At 40.9% G+C, this 22920-nt stretch overlaps 1 protein-coding gene across 1 annotated transcript; it reads right to left on the bottom strand.

Annotated features, from left to right (window-relative positions):
• Window positions 1–887: 887 nt before the first annotated feature.
• Window positions 888–20475, bottom strand: LOC144658451 (mycocerosic acid synthase-like). The gene is made up of 13 exons (XM_078518853.1): window positions 19886–20475; window positions 10723–16432; window positions 10468–10624; window positions 7827–10267; window positions 7462–7624; window positions 6776–7054; window positions 6248–6636; window positions 5492–5785; window positions 3673–3990; window positions 3264–3494; window positions 2700–3021; window positions 1814–1942; window positions 888–1444 (listed from the first exon to the last, which is right to left on the bottom strand). Exons 1-13 carry the CDS (start codon window positions 20083–20085, stop codon window positions 1224–1226), a joined length of 10854 nt encoding a protein of 3617 aa, XP_078374979.1. The 5' UTR covers window positions 20086–20475; the 3' UTR covers window positions 888–1223.
• Between the last annotated feature and the right edge of the window lie 2445 nt (window positions 20476–22920).

Genomic DNA, 22920 nt, shown 5'->3' on the forward strand with positions numbered 1-22920 from the left:
GTCCGATAAAACTTTTATTTATAAGTTTATAAAGTGGTCCTTTCTACTGAAAAAAATAAACAGATGTTACACAGTCAGGAACATATCGGTGTTAACAAACATGTTAATCATTGCACAATTTACAAATGAATTAACCTTTTTGGTCTCATGATCACAATCCTGGGAGACACGGGGGTGGTTGGTCGCGACGACGCGAAGTCAACCAAGCAGGGAAATCGGTTCACTTCGTGTCGTCCTGACTAACCACCGCTGGGTCTGCAAGGATTACAATATAATACTTTATTTACCCACGCGACACCTAGGAGCGCAAGCGCTCGTTAAAATGTGTGCGTGAACGCAAAATTGTATAAAAGGAAAAAAAAAATGTAAATTATTATGATCTCAGTTCCCAATCAGTATATGAAAATACTTATTAATTCTCCTTCTCCTTTGTGTTAGAACACAGCGATAAAAAACTACTACAAATTAACATTAATGAGCATTCTGCAGTCTACTTATTATTCAACTCTCAACGCTTTGTATATCAATCAACTGAAGATGACTGAGGCTTCTGTTGAAACATGTTTTGCAAACTGAAAACTTTTGTCGTTTTCTTTAAAAAAAGTAATATGAAAATAACTGTTTTAGTTCAGTTAGTCGTTGAAAAGCGATAACGCACACAGCAGAGGCTTAGCGAACCAAATACGAGATAAAGTACTATGTCAAACTTTAAGTAAATCAGATAGTTACGCGCAACCAAAGGAAGACGTCTGAAATTCAGGCTACTTGATACATACGATAAGAGTGTTGCTTTTGATTACAAGAGCTTGTTTAAAAAAGGTAAAATCACATTTTACTCGGCTATTGTTGGTTGCTTCTAAATACCTTACAAAAAGTAAATTGATTTAGCCACCTCTAAATTATTTTTATTACCCTCTGATAATTTTTGCATTATAATAAGCTTCCCTGTTACACCCAATGGCCAAATGGCACAGAAATATTAAAACCAACGCTTAATTTTGATTTTTTTAAGACCTACAAGTGGAAACTGTTTAAAATAATTATTTGCAAAAACAAATATACTAGCTAATATACCTCGCACTAATTAATCAAGCGATATAGAAAAAGGTTAAAAAAACATTCAGTTTTGATTAAACAACAAAGGACCTACTGAGTTGTAATCACGTTTGTTGTAAAAAACTTTATGGAGCATGACACTTGTGTGTATGTCCGGTACTACAATTCTAACTGGTCAACAATGTCACTGCAAATACAGCTTCTATCATGTTGTAAAACGCTTTTAAATCGGAATAATCAGTGAATTCCAAGTTGTAGACACGTTGACCTGTGATGACGGAAGCGACTTGTCCCAGGTTCCCACTTTGACGTGCTCCAACTCTTCGCTTGCGCCAGGCATACTTATGGGCACTGAAGACGAGTCTTCCTGGCTGCACCATGCGCAGGTCTAAAAAAAAGAACGATTCTTATAAGAGAAATTTCTTTCGATAATGAGTTACTGGTCGATAAAGCCTAAGGATTATTTGTTTAAGAACAACAAGCACAACGACAAGTCAATGGTTGTGAAGTCGTTTTGCATGAGGCTATGTTAATCCAGCACGCTTATGACGTATCATTGCAATTTGTTGGTTTTATTTTATGAAAAAAAACCATTCCCTTTTTGATTACATGTCCTGTTTAAAACACAAGAGAAAATTATCCGACTTTTCTCAAACTTTCACTCGTGTTATTGTCAAGTAAAAAAGGCACGCCATTTTCACAGGGCTTGAAAGGGCTTGATGAATGACAGCTGAAGAATGCTAATTATTAATGTTACCTTTTAGGTCAATTATCTTTTTGGTTTTCTCTTTCTCATTCGTTTCTGCCTCGTCGACTTTTGACCTCAGCTCAAGTTGGTAGGTATCTTCTTCGAAATAAAGTTCCCCAAAATGTGGCCACTTGTTGCCTGAAATAAAAAGAAAAAAGTTAAAAGTGTAAGAGGTAACCCAAGAACAATGATATGCTATCTGCAAGTGTTTTAAGAAGTGGCGGATCTAGGGGAGGGGGCCCCCGCCTTATTTCCATGCTAAACTGAGGCCCAAAGGGCTGAGAATAATTATTTTCGAGAATGGGCCCCCTCTTATTCCAGGGTCTGGATAATCAGGCCCTCACTTATTTGAAGGTCTGTATCCGCCACTGTCAAGGACTGTAAGGTTACTAAAATAATTGTAGAAATCGCTCCCAGAACGATGGAAATAGAGACGATAATAACGAGCCTTAGAGAAGCAAGGCTTATATAAACATTAACCGTAAAAAGGTTCTATTGTATAAAAATTCCATGTTGTAATTAGTCCCTTCTCAATTTGCGTGGCACACAAGAACCGTCACTTGACGACTCAAACGATCGCTGCGAAGTAGACTGTATGTTGCAAAAGATTGATGAAAAAATTCAAAGAAATACTAGTTAAACTTGAAAACGCGACCCCTAGTGGTTCTAAACTCAGTCGGCGCATACTGATACCCATTTTCATCCTCGCCATCTCTAGTCTTTGTCACTTCCTGATGGGCTCATGTTAGTTTGTCGAGTATTGTTTTACAACGTTAAACCACCATTGACCAATGTCCCTCTACAAACAATCTCAAACGATACAAAGCATTCTTGGCAGTGGAGTAAAAGCCATAAGCTAACTTGAGATTAATGGAACGCTGCCAAAATGAATTACCTTTCTTTGAGTGAAGAAACACATTTACTCCACCGCAAAGTTTTTCCACGGCTCGTCTTTGGTTGAATGTCCTTGTTGGTCTTGGGAATTCCGGAAATAACATGCGGTAGTTGAATGCGAGGGCTGTTGCTAGGATACTTCCTGTCACGTGAGCATAAGGTAACTCGCTTAAGGAGTAGTGGTCCCCAGGACAAGCGAGCACAGTTGTGCCGCCATCCACCAACTGGCCCCAAACTTCCTCGACGCTATCTGATGAACGAAGCCTGGGCGAGAAGCGAGCGTTTTGGCTTTTCAGGAAAGTAAGAGGACCTCGATAACGAACCTAATAATGGAAGAAAAGGTTAAAAAAAACGTACGTATAATTATCTAGTGATATGCATTTTCGTTTAAAGTAGTCATGTGTAATGATTGTGCGAAGATGCTCTGAAATACTGGGTAATGTTTGGAGTATTTTTCTTCTTTCTGTAAAATATTACGACAGGACTGGTCAAAAAGATTTCTAGGTTATAGAGTCTGTTGTATCCGGTAAGTCAAAAGTTTCAAGTCAATACAAACGACCCATACCTCAGGAGGCTGCCACTCTTGGTGTGTTCTATTAGAAACACTTTGGTTCCTTAGGAGAGCCTCTCTGAGTGCTTTTAAATTGTAGGACGCGAGTCCTTTTTCAAGGCTCCTTTTCTGTAATTCTTCTATGATCCAGTCTTGGGTGTTCCTTTTCCTCAAGTGTTTGTATTCTTCAGCGTCCATCTTAAGGGAATCTACCGCCAGCTTTGTCAGATAGTTTTCAAATTGTAGCTAAAAAGACGAACAACAAAAGGATTAACTACTGTTGATGATTGAATTGATTGCACTTCAGCTATAGCTCTGTAAATTATGGATAAAGTATTCTGTAAATTAATTCAACAGAGATTTTCTGAATATAATGAGAGGTAACCGCTACATCATGATTAAGTCAACCACCTTTCTTACGAACCTGAACATGTCGACTTTGCGAATTTGCATCCTCCTGCATGGAAGCCAATCTAGTGCTGACAGTCCGTGAGCGCGGATACCAAGGGAATGTGTCAATCATGGCTACAAACTCCACCCTCTGGTTCTGCTCTGTCAACAAGGAAGCCATTTCGTACGCAAGTAGCCCTCCGTATGAATATCCGCCCAGAAAGTACGGTCCATGGCGCTGTTCCTCGCTGATCAGGTGAACGTAATGTGCAGCAAGTTCACGTACACTGCCCCAGTCCTCACTCACTGCTGTTGGGTCGGTAAAGCCCAGTGCATAGAAAGATATCAAATCCTTATACCGGGAAATAAAAAGCACCAATCACACAAAAAAGCCAAAAAGAAGCACGGATGACCAAAACTGGACAAGAATAGATCAAATTGCATCGAAATAAACTTCTGCCAGGTCAACTGAAATCAAGTTTGGGCTACATTGTACGAAAATGTAGTGTATGATATTGAGACTGATGTTTGCTCATTGCGTAATGTAGATAGGTCTGCACCAAGGTCGAAGTGGCCCGTACCAATCGAGATAACGCTTACCCTGGTTCCCTTAGCATGAAGAGACTAACTGTATTGCTGCTGCTACTCTCTCTCAAATGGAAGGTAGTCATTCGCAGAATACACCAACCTTCCAGGCTTCCCTAACAGTTTGAGTAAATTATCGTTGTCCGAAACAAAACACGCTGACCTTGCAAGTGAAGTTCAAAGCGTCATTGCAGCAGCTACGCTACCATAGGCGTACGAGGCGGGGGGGCGAGGGGGGCTGCAGCCCCCCCAGTTCCAAAATTTTTCGGGCAAAATGCTTAGAATTCGGGCAACAAGCCTAAAGAAAAAAAAGCCGAAAAGTCTAGACAACATTACGTTCAAAACGAATTACATCAACAGGAAAAGTATTGGAAACATACCGAACTCTGTGGTTCAAAAGTCCAAATTTCTCATTCATCTGCGTTCGTTTCTTCTCGCAAATTGCTATTATTATGTTCGATTTTTCTCGCAAATTTTGCGTGACTCCTCAGTTTTAATCAGTTGCAATCAGCTTTTCCATAGCTTGAGCGTTTGCGCACGGTAGCTGTTATAAATGTGATGAAGCTAATGCTTTCGACTCAAATGTTTAGTCCTCAGGGCTAGCTTGAAACTTTCAACGAAATGTTTTAAAACCCATTCATCCCTGCATGTTTTACACGCTTTTGTTTTACTTTCAAATGGGGGAGAAACAATGTAAATTGGCTCCCAAAAATTAATATAATTTTTTCTGAAGTAGAGTGAATAAATAACAGATATCCGAAAAAGGATTCAGTGCATTCACACCTTCGGAGGCAAAGTTTGTACACAACTATTTCAATGCATGTTTTATATCATTTTACATGCCTTTTTTTTTCGGCTTTCAACCCATGGCATTTTTTTTTTCGGGCAAAAAGTTCTCCGCCCCCCCAGGACCGATGGAGCCCGTACGCCTATGTACGCTACGTAGCTTGGATTTGATTAGCCAGTCAGTGTGTCATTGTGTTTTTTAAAGCTTCAGCCCATAATTATAAAGAATAAAGTTAATTAGGATTATCGTGGAAAGCCTGACCTAGACCCATTTCCCTTTAAAGCGCAAAGAGCGATCAACAGCAATTTTCTCAATACATTTTAACGAGAAAAGGCAGGAGAAATGAGAAATTGATCAGCCACGCGATGTAAAACAAATTCTCTATACTATCACCATGAAAAAAGAGACCAATAAGGAGATTTTGTATGCTGGTTATGCAAGGGACTCAAACAAATTTTCATTTTAACGGTTTGGCATTTACCTGGCCTTGAAATCCCGTAGAAATCGGCACCAAATTCAACGCATAGCGGTGTGACGGATGAACACAGAAGAATTTGATAGCCGAGCCCGCAGGAGTGTACAGCGGTACAACTTGTACCTGAAGCCCGGATGTGGTGGCTGGCGAAGATGCATCTTCCACTGGTTGTGTCTCTGCAAGCCCACCTTGGTTTTCGGTATTCTGAATTTGTTCACTGGATGCTTGCCCGCTAAGCTTGGCTGTGATATCTCTTCCTAGTTTTAGTGGGGTGGTATCAGGCTGCATGAAGTAGAACACCTGAAACAAGAAGACAGTTTGTTACAAGTTTTATCTTTAATATGCATAAAATCTAAATAAGCTTCAGCCGTGCAGCTCATAACGTAACTGCCGAAAAATGCCGTACAAAGTGATTATTGCTAATGTTATCTAAAAAAATGAAAAAAAGGAGAAGAGTCCAAAAAAATAACATGGCACCCGGACTTATGAAGCTATAGGCAGTACAGTAATAAAGGAGTCACTCAATAAATGCTTTTGGATGTACTCGCTGGTATTTAAACCCTCAATACTAACATGCTTTAGACAACTCGCATATTGCTACAAAAACCAAAGAGTTTCCAAGGAACTTTTTTTCTTGCTGTATTGAACCAAATAAAGCTTACTTAATTTGCTTAACAAATGTGAATTTTATGTCTTTGCCAACTGCTTTTTTTTTTTAACCTTTTTTGTTCCAAGATCGAAAATAGATAAAGATAAACCCACCTCAAAAGAGACCTGCAAATTGGCTTCAAGCTGCATTTTCAAGGTCAGGGCCGCGGTTGAGTCGATACCGTAGCTGTACAAGCTTTTGTTTAGATCTGTCTCAGAACGCGAAGACATTGCTGTCCATTCTCTTACTGACAAGCTAACGTATTCCATGACAAGCTCGCTTTTCTTTTCAAGATCCTTCTCCAGCATAATTCTCTGCACCAGAGACTCGGTTGACGTAGTCGTGGTCTCAGAAGTATTGATTTCAGCAGTGATGAGGGAGAGTCGAGACGTCTTTCTCAGCCCGGTGTTGCTTTTTATGAATCGAGGCCAGTCCACACCACACAGACCGATTTGGAAGCGGCTCGGCTCTTCAGTGAGAACTTTGGCCATATGTTCGACTCCTGTGAAACAAATTGGCCTTAATAATGGTATTATGATATACGATTGACAACAATCAAAAGCTCGCCTAGTGTGATCTTTATATTTCATTTTCATTTAATTATTTAACATTCTATGTGCATCAGCAAAGAAACAGCTCACCATCTTTGGCATGGATAAAGCCCAATCCCGCTATGGTCAGCAATTTAGCTACAGCACTTTCTCGTTCCATCACGCCAGCTCCACTGATTGGGCCCCAGTTGATGGAAAGTCCAGGGAGACCGAGAACGTTACGGCGGTACTGGGCAAGAGAATCTTGAAAAGCATTGCAGCCTGAATATGACGATTGTCCCATGTTACCAAGGATTGAGGCCATGGATGAAAACATCACAAAAAAATCCAGATCCATTTCCAAGCTCATTTGATGCAGTAAGAAGGAACCTAACAAGGACAAAATGATTTGCTTTAGCGCCCAGGTCACTTATTTTATTCTAGGAGCTTAAGAGACGATGCTTATTGGGAATTTGTCGCTTACTTCCTTACATGTTACACTTGTTGGGCATATCGTAGTAGAACTTTCCATTTCGGGTTTTGAGCGGCGATTACGAAACTTGAAAACGAACCACTTGTACCAGGAAACGTTAATAACGCAAGAGCGGGGAGTGTAGCCATGCACGGGGTAGTTTGAATATTCACCTATTGGGAATAGAGGGCTTAGTATTACGACCAGATTCCTAATACCACTTCAATTCAAAAAGGAACGCCCATGAGAAGAATAACGTAAAATGTTTGATTGTGGTACTATTGTCGATTATATAGATAAAAGTAGGCAAAGTATCATGTCTTACCTTTGATCTTAGGACCCATGACATCAGTGAAGCTCTTAAAAGTCCAGTCTTTGACGAACTCATCTCTTAAAATCATGGCGGAGTGCACAATACCAGCCACGCTTGGAAGGGATTGTAGCTGGTCTTTAAAGGACGACATCTGTTCTTGGTTGGAAATGTCAATCTATGAGGGACAAAAATATGAAACTCTTTTTAATTTATGTCAGTGTGCCTCAAATGTTGTGCATATGTCATGTACAAATTAATGTTTATCAGTGTTTTCTAACCACTCCATTCATGACTTCACAAAGTCGCCTTTTCTGTCTTACTTCAAGTCATTCAAGCCTTGTACCTAATAAAGTGTTTAAGCTGTAGGAATGCCATACCTGGAACGTGTGAAACTTTGCGCCGGTCCTTTCCTCTATCTCCCTTATTTCTTGAAATTTGGCAACTGAGGGTTTGGAACGACTAATAAGTCCTATGGACTTTGCTCCATTCTCTGCCATCCAGCGGGCTACTTCAAATCCAAATCCTCGAGCGCCACCTGCTACCAAGTAAGTTCTGTTTTCTTTCAACCCACACTCATCTAAACCACAGGGAAGAACAGGAATCCTGTCAAGATCACTCTCTTCTTTAGGTGATGGAAAGGAGTGAATTAGAAAAGAAATGCCCGATGATGCTTTCACTTGATGCTTTGGGGATGTCTGTTTGTCAATGGACGCATTTGCAGCCTGGATTGACGTTGCCAAGTCTACAGAGACCAGCTGCATTCCTTGAAGCTTTTTCAGTACTGCCTTTTCTTCCAACAATGCCAGACTTTCCAAACAGAGCTTCTCAAAAACCAGAGGAGAACGAAGAATGTCTGTTATGTCCTCTCTCTCATATCTGACATGTGTTTTTGCGGGGAAAACAACGTCACCATCAAACTCGGAACTCAAGATGATAACTCGACCTCCTCTTTTAAGACACCGACTACTTTTTTGAAGAACATTTGGAGACGGTGGGTAGAAATATACAACGGCATCAAAACTGTGCATGGAATTGTTATTGAGACCAGAGGAACTCTGACGTACTACACTTTCCGCACCCAATTCAAGGAGAAGAGTTTTTGCAGACGTTTCGCAAGTGTCGGAAATGGTGCAAAACACTCTGTGACCCAAGGTTTTTGCAAGGACAACTGCTGCTGGCCCAGGGCCACGATTCGCATCATGTATCAGCAACTTGTGATTCTCTTCTCCAGATGCTACTCTTTGAAGTGCATGAGAAGCAATGGCTAGGCACGCAGGGATGTATGCCGCTTGTTCCTTTGTCAAGCTGGTTGGTTTTACAAACACGTTACTGACTTGAATGGGAAGAGAGGCGGAAACCTGTCCAGAGGCGATGACACCACACACTTCATCTCCAATTTGTAACCGAGTATTCTCGCTTTCTTCTGGTAGATCAGTCACCTTTCCAACGACGAAGACACATCTGTTTGGTTTGGCTACATCAATTAGCGATTCAGAGGGTGTCCAGCAATGCAACAGATCTATTGTGAGCTCAGAGTGGGAAGGCTTTGAAAGAGTCTTCTCGCGCAGGCAGAGAGTTCGTGACGATGAGATAACTGATAAGTAGAAGGAACGCCTTTTCTTGATTTCAACGTTGTTGGTTTTTGGTTGCTCAGGGGAAATTTGTGATCTCACAATGCGATTTATGAAACGTTTGCCATCTCTAAAGGCCACTTCTTCTTCAATGCTGTCACTCAGAACCTCCTCAATCAAGGAATCTACTTCGTGCATATCCCTTTTGTTGTTTAGGTCAACAGTTGCAACCCTGAAATTGAATTCTTCGAGGTTTGCTGTTCGTCGAAGACCCCAGACTGTAGAACTCCACGGGATGGTACTAGTCTTAAGAGACTTGTCACAAGCGTTCAACAACTGTGTACGTTCGGTAATGAGAAACAGTCGTGCATCGAACCACCCCTTCTGTATCACAAGCTTGAGTAAGAAGACAGAACTGCTGAACGCGAGGCGTTGAGCTTGTTCAATGACATCGAAATTGTCCGGGAGAAGGGTCGTTTCCACAGGCCACATGTTGATGACTCTGAGGTTGGATGAATGGTTTGGTGGTATGTCCGAAAATGCCGCGTTGATTGCTTCCTCTGCTTTGGTGTTGAAACATCCAGCATTTGGTGGGTCAACTGTGATGACATTAACCTTAGCCGCCTGAAGCCTTGTGACTAGGGCGTTTGAGAAATCAGTGGAGTCTCTCAACACCAGGCAAGTCAAATTTGGTGCGGTTTCCCTCTGCTCTTGTAACTCATCTTCCATCCACAGGACTTCATAGGCAAGGCCATCAAAGACAAATCGACGCGGCGTGCTGGTCAACTCTGCGATGCGAAACTCACTCATGGTGAGTAAAACTTTTCCAGATGGACTCAGGAGGGTAACATCAAATATTCCAAACTCAGTCGCATCCGCATTGACGTGGCAATACAGCTGGTTGGTAGAGGGAACGCCACTCAGTGTTATGGTCTTGAAACCCACTGGCACAACGGACATATCCTCAGTTACTGCGTTTCCAAGGGGAACAAAGCAGGATTGAAGGCAGGTGTCTAAAATGGAAGGATGAATCACATAATCACCAGCTTCGTTTTGAATGGACGGTGATCCACTTATGTCAACTAAGCAAACTCCCTCATTGTCGCGCTGCCAAATTTGTTTGATGATCCAGAAATTAGGTCCATAGTTGAACCCATACTTCTCCGTTATTTCTTTGAACCGTTCCATCGGCATTGGCGTCATGTTTGTGATGAGTTCGTTTACAGCTGGCCCAGGTTCATTGGAAGCTGTGAATACAAACACAAAGAAAATCTTAGGTTTAAAGTTCCAAATAACTAGTTCATTGTTTCTAAAAAGCTTTGAAATGATTTGTCAAATTGTGTTGAAAATATTTCAAAAAGGATAATACTGCAAATTATTAATAAACAAAGGCAAAAAAATAGAACAACAGCATTGAACACAAAACTTCCAATTAAGGTAATAGTACCTCCGTCCTTTAAGTTGTCTTGTTTATGTAATAGATCGACAGAGATTTTCCCGCTACTCAGGTTAATTTCTGACTGGTCATCCTGTACACTTGTAATATGGAACTCAGCCTTGTCAATTGTGTCGGTCTTCAGAAGTCGCAGTCGTAGTGACCGAACCTGAAGTGTAAAGGATAAAACAATGATATAACTTCAGCTAATGTTAGTACGCTATAATTATCCTATTGAAATTGCAAGTAATTTTATTAGACTCTGACCTGTGTTTCAGGCAGTGTTAGAAGACTTGAAAGCTTCACATCACTCAGTTCCAAGCCGGCGATGTCTACGAACTTGTCCCTAACCATTGCAAAGGCCATCTCCAGGTAAGCAGATCCTGGCATCACAGTACCCCCCTGAATAAGAGCGTGGTCTTTCAGAGTTGAAAAGTGGTGAAGGTCAATCTCAGTTTCCCAGCAATGCAGGCCTGAATACAGGTCGGTCATTTTCACTTGTCCTAGAAATGGGTGCGTTTGCTTTGTGGTTTTCTCAGCACCAAGAGGAGAAATTATTGTTTCGGGTGGACGTTCACGATACCAGAAGCTGTTTTCCTGCCATGGATAGTTTGGCGAACGAACAAACCAAGCTGATGGATTCCTTTGCACACACGTCCAATCTATGGGAAATCCAATTGTGTACAGTTTACATACTGTGTTCTGAAGAAAGCACTTGTGCTGGTCTTTTACAGGTACTCTTTTGCGAGGAAGAGTTGCTACGACAACAGGCATTTCTTGGTCTTTAAGGCTGTCTTGAAGAGCAATCTGTTTCAGGTAGTGGGCTAGAATGGGCTGGGTACTTATCTCAATAATCTGCTTGTAACCATCTTTTAACAGATTCTTCACAGCTGGATAGAACTGGACTGGACAACGGATATTTCGCCACCAGTAATCGCCGTTAAACTGCTGACCAGGGAAAACGTCGCCCTCGACTGTTGAATACATAGGAATTTTCGACAGCTGAGGGTTTACCTTGATACGTTTCATAGCTGCTTGAAAAGGCTTCTTGATGGGTTCCATGTGTGTGCTGTGAAATGCGCGTTTTGTTCCAAGAACGCGCCAGAAAGTATCTTTTGCATGCATTGTTAAGTGTTGACCCAGGGCCTCGATTGATTTGGACTCACCAGACACAGTCACGCTCTTCGTATCATTAACTGCGGCGATGTCAAGAGTGGCACTTAACTTCAGGTTTAGCAGTAAAGCCCTGGCCTTTTCTTCAGACATGCCCAGAGCTGCCATACCTCCATTATTGGGGCATTTATCTTGCAGAGTGGAGCGAGCTAGCACCAACTGAACAGCTTCCTTGACCGTAATTATCCCAGCAACACAGGCAGCTGCAAACTCCCCTAGACTGTGACCGATGACAGCGGAAGGAAAGATTTTCCAGGACATCAGCAGCTGAGCAGTCGCGTACTGGACAGCAAAAGTCGCGGGCTGAGCGAAGAAATTCTCAGAAATTCTTGAAACGTCTTCTGGCGCCATCAACTCGTCTATCAGCGACCACGTCATACCCAGATCTTTAAGTAAGCTGTTCACCGTCAAAATCGCTTCTCTGAAAACAGCCTCACATTCAATTAACTGTCTTCCCATGGCATACCATTGAGAGCCCTGACCACCAAACATGAAAACGAGTTTTCCATCATTGGAAGTCACTTGGGCATAAGAAACCAACTTATCCCATCCCACGGAGTCATCAGCGTAGTCCGCCAAAGACTTGGATGCTTCCGCAGTGGATCCAAAGGCAAGTGCCAATCGGTGTGGGAGTTGGCTGCGGCGTTCGTTCAAAGAGTAGCACAAGTTTTCCACAAACGGCTCATCCATATCTTCGACGTTAACTCTCATCCATTTGGAGTATAGTCCTGCCATTTTCTGTAGAGCCTCCTTTGAACGCGCGGACAGGGTGAAAACATTATTTAGACGTTCAACTTTTCCTTCTTGAAAACTTTGTTTCGACGGTACTTCGCGAAGGATGAGGTGTACATTTGTCCCACCATAACCAAAGGAGTTCAAGGCTGCTATTCGCGGTTTTCCTTTCGCTTTAATCCAGGGCTCACTGGTTTGTTGCACAACAAGCTGTTTCTCTTCCAGTTTTAGTTTGGGATTCAGCACACGTATGTTCACAGTTGGTACATATTTTTTCCTTTTGATCATCAGAGCGACCTTGATTAGCCCAGCAAGGCCAGAAGTGGATTCAGTGTGATTGATGTTTGACTTAACAGAACCAATCCTTAACTTTTGTGTGGTTTGTCTGGTGTATGTATCGGCTATCGATGTGACCTCTACGACATCTCCAATTGCGGTACCAGTGCCGTGCGCTTCAAAGTAATCCACCTCTTCTGGATTCACTCCTGACTGCTCAAGAACTTTTTTGGATAATTCAGCTTGCATCTTTGCACTCGGAGCCGTCATTGGTACAGCATTTTGTCCATCGCTGTTCATTCCACAAGCCACTATCTCGCAGTATGGGTCATCTTTGTCACTTATAGCTGCAGTTGATTGCTTCAAAATAACTGCTGCAAAACCTTCCCCACGTCCATAACCATCTCCAGAAGAGTCAAAACTTTTGCAACGTCCATCAGGCGCCAGAAGTCCAGCTATGCTGGATAACATTTGCATAGCCGGATTAAGGACAATGTTAGGTGCGCAAACGATGGCTATTTCGCAATCCTCATTGTGCAGGTTATCACAAGCTATTTTGAGGGCAGTTAACGATGAAGAGCATGCTGTATCAACGGCCAGGCTTGGACCAGTAAGGTTAAGACAGAAGGACACTCTGTTGGCGAGAATCGACATTGAGCCTCCTGTTGAGGAAAACTGGTCGATATTGTGGTAATTGGATTTGTCTGTTACAAGTGCTCCATAATCCAAATTCATTACGCCGACAAAGACTCCTGTTCTACACTTCTGAAGATCTTCAAGTCGCATTCCAGCATCTTCAATGGCCTCATACACCACATGTAGCAGAATTCGTTGCTGTGGATCCATTCCCTGAGCTTCTTGATTGGAAATGCTAAAAAACTTGTTGTCAAAATGTGTTATTTCTTCCAAGTAAGATCCATTCACAGCAGATAGACGTCCACTGACAAAGCGTCTGGGATTATACAGTTCAAAGAAAGTTTTATGCTGTTCAGGTCTACTGTTGGGGAAGGGACCATTTGAACTCTTCCCTTGCTCAAGAAAGTACCAAAACTGGTCCTTACCGCTGGCTCCTGGAAATCTGCAGCTGATGCCAACGATGGAAATTCCAGGGCGTTTTGATCTGAGCTGCAGGGTGACCTCATCTCGTACTTGTAACGATACTTCGTCGTTGTGTTCCTTGTGGGTATGTACTACATCTACGTCATTCTGAGATTCAAAACTATGCACGAACTCGAGAAACAATACCATTATTGGCGGGAAAACAACTAGAGCGTGGGTCAACCCTAGAACAAGCACCAGAGGAACAAGCCGATGGAAAATGTCTGCTAGACTTGGATAAATAAACCCAAGTGAAACAGACCCACATATTGTGATTGACGCTGCAGTCACCACACACCAGCCAACAGAGCGTAGGGCCTCGATCATGCGAATTCGTATCTTAAGCTTTGCTGAAAAGACGAATGAATGGGCGACCTGAATGCTGAAATTCAGCGATAAGATAATCGTCAGAAAGACAGAGAGAAAGGAGATATGATTCAGGTGAATTCCCCACACCTCCATTATAGCTGCTGCCTCCAATACGAGAAAATCAAATGTTATGGCCAGGTAGATGCTTATCCCGAAACTTGTGTTCGAGAACAGAGAGACCATAAACACTACTGCTGTAGCAGTTATGAAAACTGTGAAGACTGCTTCTCTTTCCAACAGGTAAAGGTCATCAAGATCAAAAAAGTTCTCAGAGACTGGTACGACTTCCATGGGAGACTGTTTGAGTAGGTCCCTTTTCAGTTTCTCCAGCGATCCTCTGTCTTCTCGAAATCGGTTATGTAGTTCCATATTCAGATGAATTCGAGATGCTAGAATTCTGGCACGGGTATTCGTATCTTCAAAACGTACGTCTTGTCGAAAGGGGACGTTTTGGGATTCATTCAGGAAACGTTCTAAACACGGGTAGAACTCAGAGTTCTTGCAGCTCATGTTGTGATCCAACGTCCACTGGCGTAACGCTGTCATCCAGCAGAATGATTCCCCCTCACTGTAGGAAGCCTCTTGCAGTTTTGTACAAATGTTTATTATTTGATTTTGTACAGTCTCCTGTGAATAGTCAATTTTCCCCGAAAAAACGATGCTTGTATCTGTTTCTTTGCCAAAGAACTTCTGCTGTGCTTCACTGAATTGCTTGAAATTGTCATTTTGGTTTAGTGCCTCGGTGGTGCTCGTTCGCTCATCACGTTGTAAAGCAGACAACACACACAAACTGACGATGCATGCAAGGATAAGTACTGCAAGAATTTTTCCACCAAGTGACGTTATTATCCAGGTAAGGCTTTTCAGAATGTGTCGCAGTTTAGATTTGCGGCATTGCACGAGTCCTTGTTCGAAGCTCCCAACGTTAGTAATGGACGATCTTCTTCTACAAGATCTTGGACAAGGATTGTTCAATTTCTTCAACCTTCTTTCAAAATACATCAACAGTATTACTGTTACTATAAAAGACACAGCCGAAGCTAATACATAAACTATAAGTGTCGCCATGAAAAAATCTGAAATCACATCAAAGGAAGATTTGATAGCAATTCCAGACAGAATTGTTCCACATAATGCCGACAACACAGCAAGGAATCCTGCTTTCGCCACACAACTGCTGACTCGATGTTCAAGTGATGGCACCTTCTTTTGCTGCCCCCATTGTACCAGGAAAAGTACAACGTCTGACGTTGATTTTCCTAACAACAAGAAGGGAATGAACAAGGTAGTTGGGAAAAGGGAAGTGTTGGCCATTGAGATAATACCCGCAGAACACGTCATTGGAAACAGAATAGATGAAATCATCAATAAGACTGTTGTTAGGCAACTGAGATTATCAGAGGAGAGGTATACGACAATGAAGACAAGAACAATCATTGCCAAAGGTGACAAATAAAGTGGCCATAGCTCTGGTTTCAATACGTTTTCTAAAGCATCATTTGTGGTTTTTCCAGTCGTGAAGGAGAGATTTGTACAGTTCAAACGATGACCAATCGACAAGAGGAGACTTTCAAGAGATGCTTCAAAGTTAAGAACTGCCTGGTCTTCTTCTTCAGTGGTTGTCCTTTTAATGAAGTAAACAACTCGAAGCGCGTCGGCTCGAGCAGTAGGTGGATCCGTCTTATGTTGAACTTGAAAATTGCTCAGCATTTGAATAAAGGAAGAATTGAATGTTTGACCAGAGGAGAGAACGATAGTAGGGTTTGTCAACTCGTGAGCCAGAATGGAGGAAAGGTTGCTCAAATTTTCAAATTGAGTACCAGCTAATTCGAGAGGACTGCTGATGATACAGTCATGTTTGGAAAGTTTTTGTTGGGTTTCTGGAAGCAATTTCCTAGAACATATTTCACTGTAACCAGTTATGTTCACTACGGTCTGGTGCACGAGAATGGCGTCTTTCAAACAATCTTCACTTAGGATATTTTCACCATGTTTTGGGATCATGATGATCTGCTCTTGGCGCGCTTCAAGAAGTGGGAAGAATTGTGCTGCATGATGCAAGTCTTTCCTGGATTGGCTGTCAGTCGCGGTGAAACGTTCAACGGACGGATGCTCTATACGCAGGCGAATTAATCCCAGACAACTCACAATGACAACTAAAAGCGACACCAGAAGGACAACCCACGGTTTGCGAGCAAGAAAGAACCCCAGTTTCTCGAACGCTTTCTGGTAAGCAGTGAGGATGCCATACGATACGGTTCTTCGTCCTCTAGTGATGGCTCCACATCCTAGCCGACTTCGTTTACGAGTTGTGTGAATTTCGTAAGACCTAGACGCGAGAATGTAATTTTGTAAAGTCATTGGAATATTTAATTGGAAAGTCATGGTTCAGCTAATATGAACCAGGAGCAAAATAAATCGATCGACTTAATAGGTATTCCCTATAAATCAAAAGGATCTATGAACTTGGAAGATGTTTGTTTTTCATCCTAAACTCCGGTTATTTTAAATCACTTTCTAAGTATTCGTTCTAAAGAGCTTTTGTTTGCAAACAACATTCAAATGTGTTTTGTTTTAGAAAAAAAGCGACGCGACATGTTTATTTGCATTGTTAAAAGTAAGTCGTGTGTTGGCAGTTTTTACTTGGGAAAGCAATTAAATGTCACGTGGCCAATAATGACATTTTCTCAATCGCAGAATGTCAACCTTGATATGGTTAAACTTTACACATCTTAGTTGCACTTGTGCCTAAGTAGAAAAAGGATATCAGGACCGAAATATTTCCCTTTGAGGTCCCCTCGTGTATGGCTATAGCGTGTTCGTTGGTACAAATAGCATTCTGTAAGGTTAAAGTTTTCTCGCGGATTTTTTCCAAGAAAGAAAACCGGAAAATGGTCACCTAGCGTTGCTTCAACGAAACAGAAAGCCATTTTTTTACTGACCATAAAATTAAACGAACTTTTGAAGGATGTCGTTTGGTGTTTAGCGAGTTCGCCAAAAAATAAATTGTCGTTGTTTCAAGTTCGGTTTGAAGAGCAAGGTTTCAAAGCCGATAACCTCCCCTTGTCATTGAAAACTAGTCTGTGTTTTGTTAGCGTGAAAGTGAATTGTAGAGGTCGTTGATTTATCCTAATTATTGAGCTTATAGTTCAGAATTTGTGTTCGGAAAGCACATTTGCTTTCGCCGCTTTGCAAAAATAATCTGTAATTGCTTTTAAACTCACTGTTGATAGCAATGAGAGGTTATAAAAGGTTTATGGGCTCAGTTCTTGAGAGATTCTAATTTTTTTCCATGCATTCCCTTTTCCTTTAGAAACGAAGATCACTTTTACTATAAATTTGTCGTTTTTAAACGACAAGAAGAATGATTTCTATGTAGTGATTTATGTCTTGTAATTCGTTTTGAAAGCGAATCAATCTTTTATTCGTAGAAGGTTTTGCCGCTGCTTTTGTAGCTTAAAATATCTCAACCTCTTTATAGACAGACATATTTTTTTCAAACTGGTCAATTCTTAGAATCGCAGACAACATTCTCGGAAAATCGTCTGGGCGCCCCGTAACAGACGCGCATCCAAGTGTGAGCTTCATTAAGGAAGTAAAATTTGATTGGTTAACCTAGTTTTCCAGAAATGTCAAGAATCGAGAGCTAAGGGTTATGAAACGTATTTAATCACATGTGCCCACGAGACTTGATCACGTGCGCGCTGTAGGCTTGATCACGTGCTCTCCCTTAGAGCCCCCAGGACTCGACTACTTCCTGATTGTTCGCCTTGGCTAAACTTTATCTTATCTGCATATAAATTATCGCATTAGACATCAGTTTTTAAAACGACGACCGAGAAAAATCTTACCTGTCTTTTGAATGTGTGGAAATTTTTATTTTTTTAAGGTAAGACGTTTGAGCAACCAGTCGGTAAAGAAATATTCGTCATTCAAGTAACAGAGTCGAGGAAACCGCTTAAGTTCCACTCTGAACATGTGGGCAGTTAATCACAAACGTTTGTATAATTCCCTATTTGGCTTCTGAGACCTATCACTGCTGACTTTATGCGTGATGACCACAATGAAAGACGAATCTAATTATTCGCTGATAGAGTTCAAGATTATTCATGATGATTAATGGTTTCACAAATTATAAGGAAATGGAATGAACGCAGATTTTATTTATCTTCTGGCCGCGGTGTAAGACACTAAAGCGTATGTTCTGGCAAATGTGAACTAAACAGATCTAACATGCCAAAAAGCAGGAAACTGCAAATACTACACAGCGGAAATCGTCACTCAAGCAAGTCAAACAAGATCCTCATGCTAAGCTAATATGCCTGTGAGAAAACACGAAATACGTGTGCACGTGAGTGTGAAAAACAAGCGCGAAAACTCGAGGCGATAGGACGATCAAGCCCTCGTAACACGCCATGCGCGCTTGTCAAAGACGTTTTATCGAAAGTTTCTTACAACCGACAAGCTTTCCTACAGTAAAGTAAGTTGCCATCCGCGAGACGGCGAGACGGTGTTCTTTTTTTTTTTTGTAAAAGCTCATTGTATTTTCCAGGCGTAATCACAGCAAAGAAACCAATCCTTCCTAGCTACTTCTAGATAATTTAGAGGTTTAACTCACATTTGCGAGAAAAGTTGGAAATGAAATTATTTTGTCTCACCGGTCATCATGTATAGTGCCAAACTGGTATTCGAAGCCAAAATAAATCAGTAATAACAGTCAAGGTAAGTGGCAATTAAACAGAACCTTATAGAATAAACGTACTTCGCCAAACACAAGTAAAACAAACAGAATAAAAGTCATGATTGCTTGTTGCTAGGAAGTTATGTGCGTGCACCAATTGTCTACCAAGAGCCCACATGACACGTCTGCGCATGCTTTAACTAAGTAAATCGTGCAGTCAGTCATCGCGCATGCAGTAGATCGCGTGAAACTTCCGTGAGGTACCTATAATTATCGATTTCTGGAGTGCGCAACATTTTCCAATGTACAAAACTACTCCCACATCGAAAGAAACCGCAAAATAGTAGTTGTAGTAGAAAAACACTAAAAAGATTACAACGAACCAATCAGGATCAAGGATGGGGAATATTGAGACGGAGTTTAAAGGACAAACGTTAAAAATTTCCCGTCTTTTTGCGAACATTGGAAACATAATTTTTGATCCCTTTCGTTCAGTAGCACAATTGCCTTCGAAGGCCGGCAGGGGACAAAGCCATGTTTAGCAAGTAACTTGCAAGATAAACCTTGGTATTTTTCTGTAAAGAAGACTCGTTATTTCCAGAAGTAGCACTGTAAACATGTATGCAAACGAAAGGTTTCATAAAGATTCCGCAATTAAATGCCACATTTTGTAGCTGTAAGTTCAAGGAAGTACAAAGTTCAATTTGCAATTTTAATACAATAATCTGTCTTTTTTGTGCAGTTTACTTAGTTTTTGTCCAATCAATATCTTTCCCGATTTTAAACTTCTATCCCATCGATCTGCTTCTTTTTACGAGGAGGGGAAGGCTTATGCCGAAACGTCGATAATTGCGACTGTATATAGGACCGTTACTTAAACAACCCAGAAACGGTTTAATTATCCCCCTAAGAGTCGAGGAATAAGTAGAATAAAACATTGGTAACAATTCCTTTTTTTAACCTAAACCAGACTTTTTTTGGTAGGAAAGAGCACTCCGATTGAGCTCACATATGCACTGCATTGCATTTACGATATTACGCTGTTTTGGTAATGTTCCACCATGGCGAGGAGAATTATAAAAAGAAAGAAAATGCACTAACCGGCCTCTTGGCTGGATTGAATCCTGATTCAGTTCAATAGCCGCTTCTAACTCGGCCATGATAGGCCACGAGCTATTCCACCGAATGCCAGAAACTGTATCTACAGCAAAAGGATATCTATTCGAGAAGTACAGTGTAACACGACACTCCACTCTAATGGGCGTATCGTCGCGCGCGGCGGGAAATTTATACTCTACCATGGCAACAGGTGGTTTCAGCGCTACAGGAAGAAAAGATTACCGTTTCAGCGCTGCAGTTTCTAGGAACACTTACTTGTAGAATTTTAAAACTAATTACTAAGTACAGCCTTGAAGTATCCGCATTCCAAAAGGCTATTGGCTGACACATTCAATCAAAATGAAACTATTAATGGTTCTGTTAGGGTCAGACTAGAATGTGACGGACGACTTATTCTAACCGACGTGCTATTAACAACTGCCTAAGCTGTTACCACGGATGGCAATAACCAAAAAAATACAGCTTTTTTCTTTTTCGTGAAATATCGCGGCAGATCATTACGTTGGCTTTGTTTTATTTCTGGGCTTTAGCGCTTAAACAATTAAAAGTACAGTGGTGAGAGTTAAACAAATCAAAAACGTCCGCATTCTTCAAGGGTTCACACTGATTGTTACGCAATCACAAAAATGTTGGCCTAGTGAATACGTCTGTTTTTTACACTATATTGTGCTGTAGTCTGTCCTTTCTATATACTATAAAGAGATAAACTGTATAGTTTTCTGCGATTCTTGTGCAACCCTGAGGATTTTAGTATAATATTTGGTGTATTGCAATTTTGAGTTTATGGTTTAAAGTGTACGATAATTATGTTGTGAAATTAAAGTCAGGCTGTTTAGGATTTTTCGCCAGTTTTTTAATCCTCCGGCCCCCTGAATGACCTTGATTGACAAATTGAAAAATCAACAGACTTCCTTAAGAATTCTGTCAATAGGTAGATCAGTTAAAGTAGTTTAAACTTTATAAACGAATCAACAGTGTACCACACCAACATTAAACGCAGCGCAGAAAATTGTTATTGCTAACACGAAAACAAGATCGATGCCACTTCACGGAAGCTCAAAATATTTTCGAAAATGCCCAGAAACAAAACGCTATACCTTGAGGGTGAAACAATGTGAAACTATTTATAAACTATCTCTGCATCGTTTGCGTGTTTGCACGTTTCAAGATGAGTATTGCGCCATAAGGTTTTCGGATTTCAGTATAAGGGCGCAAAAAATCGCCCAAACCACGTCTAAACAGAAACGACGATTGCTTAGATGAACTATATTAAAAAAACCTTAAACGCTGAGGGTTATCTGGTTTGATGAAACAAAGTTGCTCTTTTCCCCATACAAAGATTCTTTAAATACAGCACTGTAATGCCTCTTCTGACTGATAATTGATCCCATGATTTCCGGCGCCTTCAGAGATACTTTATGTGTGATTTCTGCGAAAACCCTCTGGTAGAAGAAAGGAGAAGCAAAGAAAATTTAAAAGCTTTAATTTGCTTAATAATACAGGGACGGCGAAATAAATAAAAAACCTTTTAGCTTCATTAGTGTCCGCATTCCTTATTATTGGTTACCCAATCGCGACAATATTGGACTAGTTAATACGTCTTCTTTTTTACCGTATATATTTTGTGGTGTTGGTTGTTCCTTTTGGAAGCTGAGAGGAGTGAAACTGCATACATTTTGGAATCCTTGTGGTTCATTGCTCGTAAATTCTGAAGACACATGCAGTTTATGAGGTAAGTACAACCGCCGAAATAGTGAATCACACAGGGTCAGCCATGCGCAGTGATCAAAATTCGATTATGTCAATCAAATGATTATGCCAATCAAACGGTATAAATCATTTTTGCTTTACACAGTGAAATACAGTGAAGAAACTTGAAATTCAGTGCTAAAACACACATAAAAAAGAAGCTTCAAGTTATTTTTTTTGAAAATCGTCAACATCGAGCCCTATGGCTTGAGGGTGAGGCATTGTGAGAACAATTTATTCTCTGGCGTTTTAATCTTTGACCCCAAACTAGCGTCGCGACTAAAATTAGACACGAAAATTTCCGCTCTTTCTAGGAAAAAGTAATCAATCAGAGACGTTAAACGCTTGGCTGTCTTATTTGATCAATTGTGGCGGAAGCACAAGCAGACATGCGACAGAGCAGATTTGTTATCAAGTCCGTAAGGAGTTGTCTAAACGTATTATTCGCTATAAAGCTATTGCGTATTCATGGCTTTTCTATAAACTATTTTTTAATCCAGGAAATCTTACACACGTCAATCAGTTCTTTTGCAGCTAAAATAACGGCATTTAACTAGAGTCAATACTAGGTTGTAAATAAACCAAGGTTAAGATAGCATTTAAAAGCTGTATGCCCAGGGGCTTGTAAATGACGGGGATGATCGAAAGATTTTTTTGGGTTTTAAATTTTCGATTCTGGGATTTTTTTGGGTAAGAAGATTTGGCAAGAATTTTTTTGGGTGACTTGATTCAAAGAAGGGATCTTTTAGGGTGCTAAAAACAAACTAAAGTGCTTTGGCACGGCCTTGGCGTATTTATGGTATGATGAGTTATCAAACCCGAGCGTTATTTAGGGGTATTTTGACAAGGGTTTTTTTTAGGGGTTATTTTTGGTCTAGGGATTTTTTGGGGTAATGTCGGAAGACTTAGGGATTTTTTTGGGTCCTGAGTTTTGCCTTCATTCGATCATCCCCGTCATTCACAAGTCGGAGTACCCCCCTGGCCCGAGGCTGTATGATCACAAATGTTTTACTTTGACTCAATAAGTATTGCATGCAATTACAGACGACTAACTTAGCGGTTTCCGAAAGGTAAAAGGTAAAGGTAATTTTATTTAATGTCAAAAGCACGGGGAGTAGTTGCCCAGTCTCCCGAGCCTGAGGCTCATGATAAAAGTGTTTGACAATATTAAGTTACAAAAAATGAATGAATACATGTAAAAAAGATTTAAAAACTATATATTAAAAAATACGATATTATTATATTATTAAAATCTTAAAAATACGGTT

Source organism: Oculina patagonica, chromosome 6 (assembly GCF_052425735.1).
Source record: "Oculina patagonica isolate OP01 chromosome 6, crgOcupat, whole genome shotgun sequence".
Lineage (NCBI taxonomy): Eukaryota > Metazoa > Cnidaria > Anthozoa > Scleractinia > Oculinidae > Oculina > Oculina patagonica.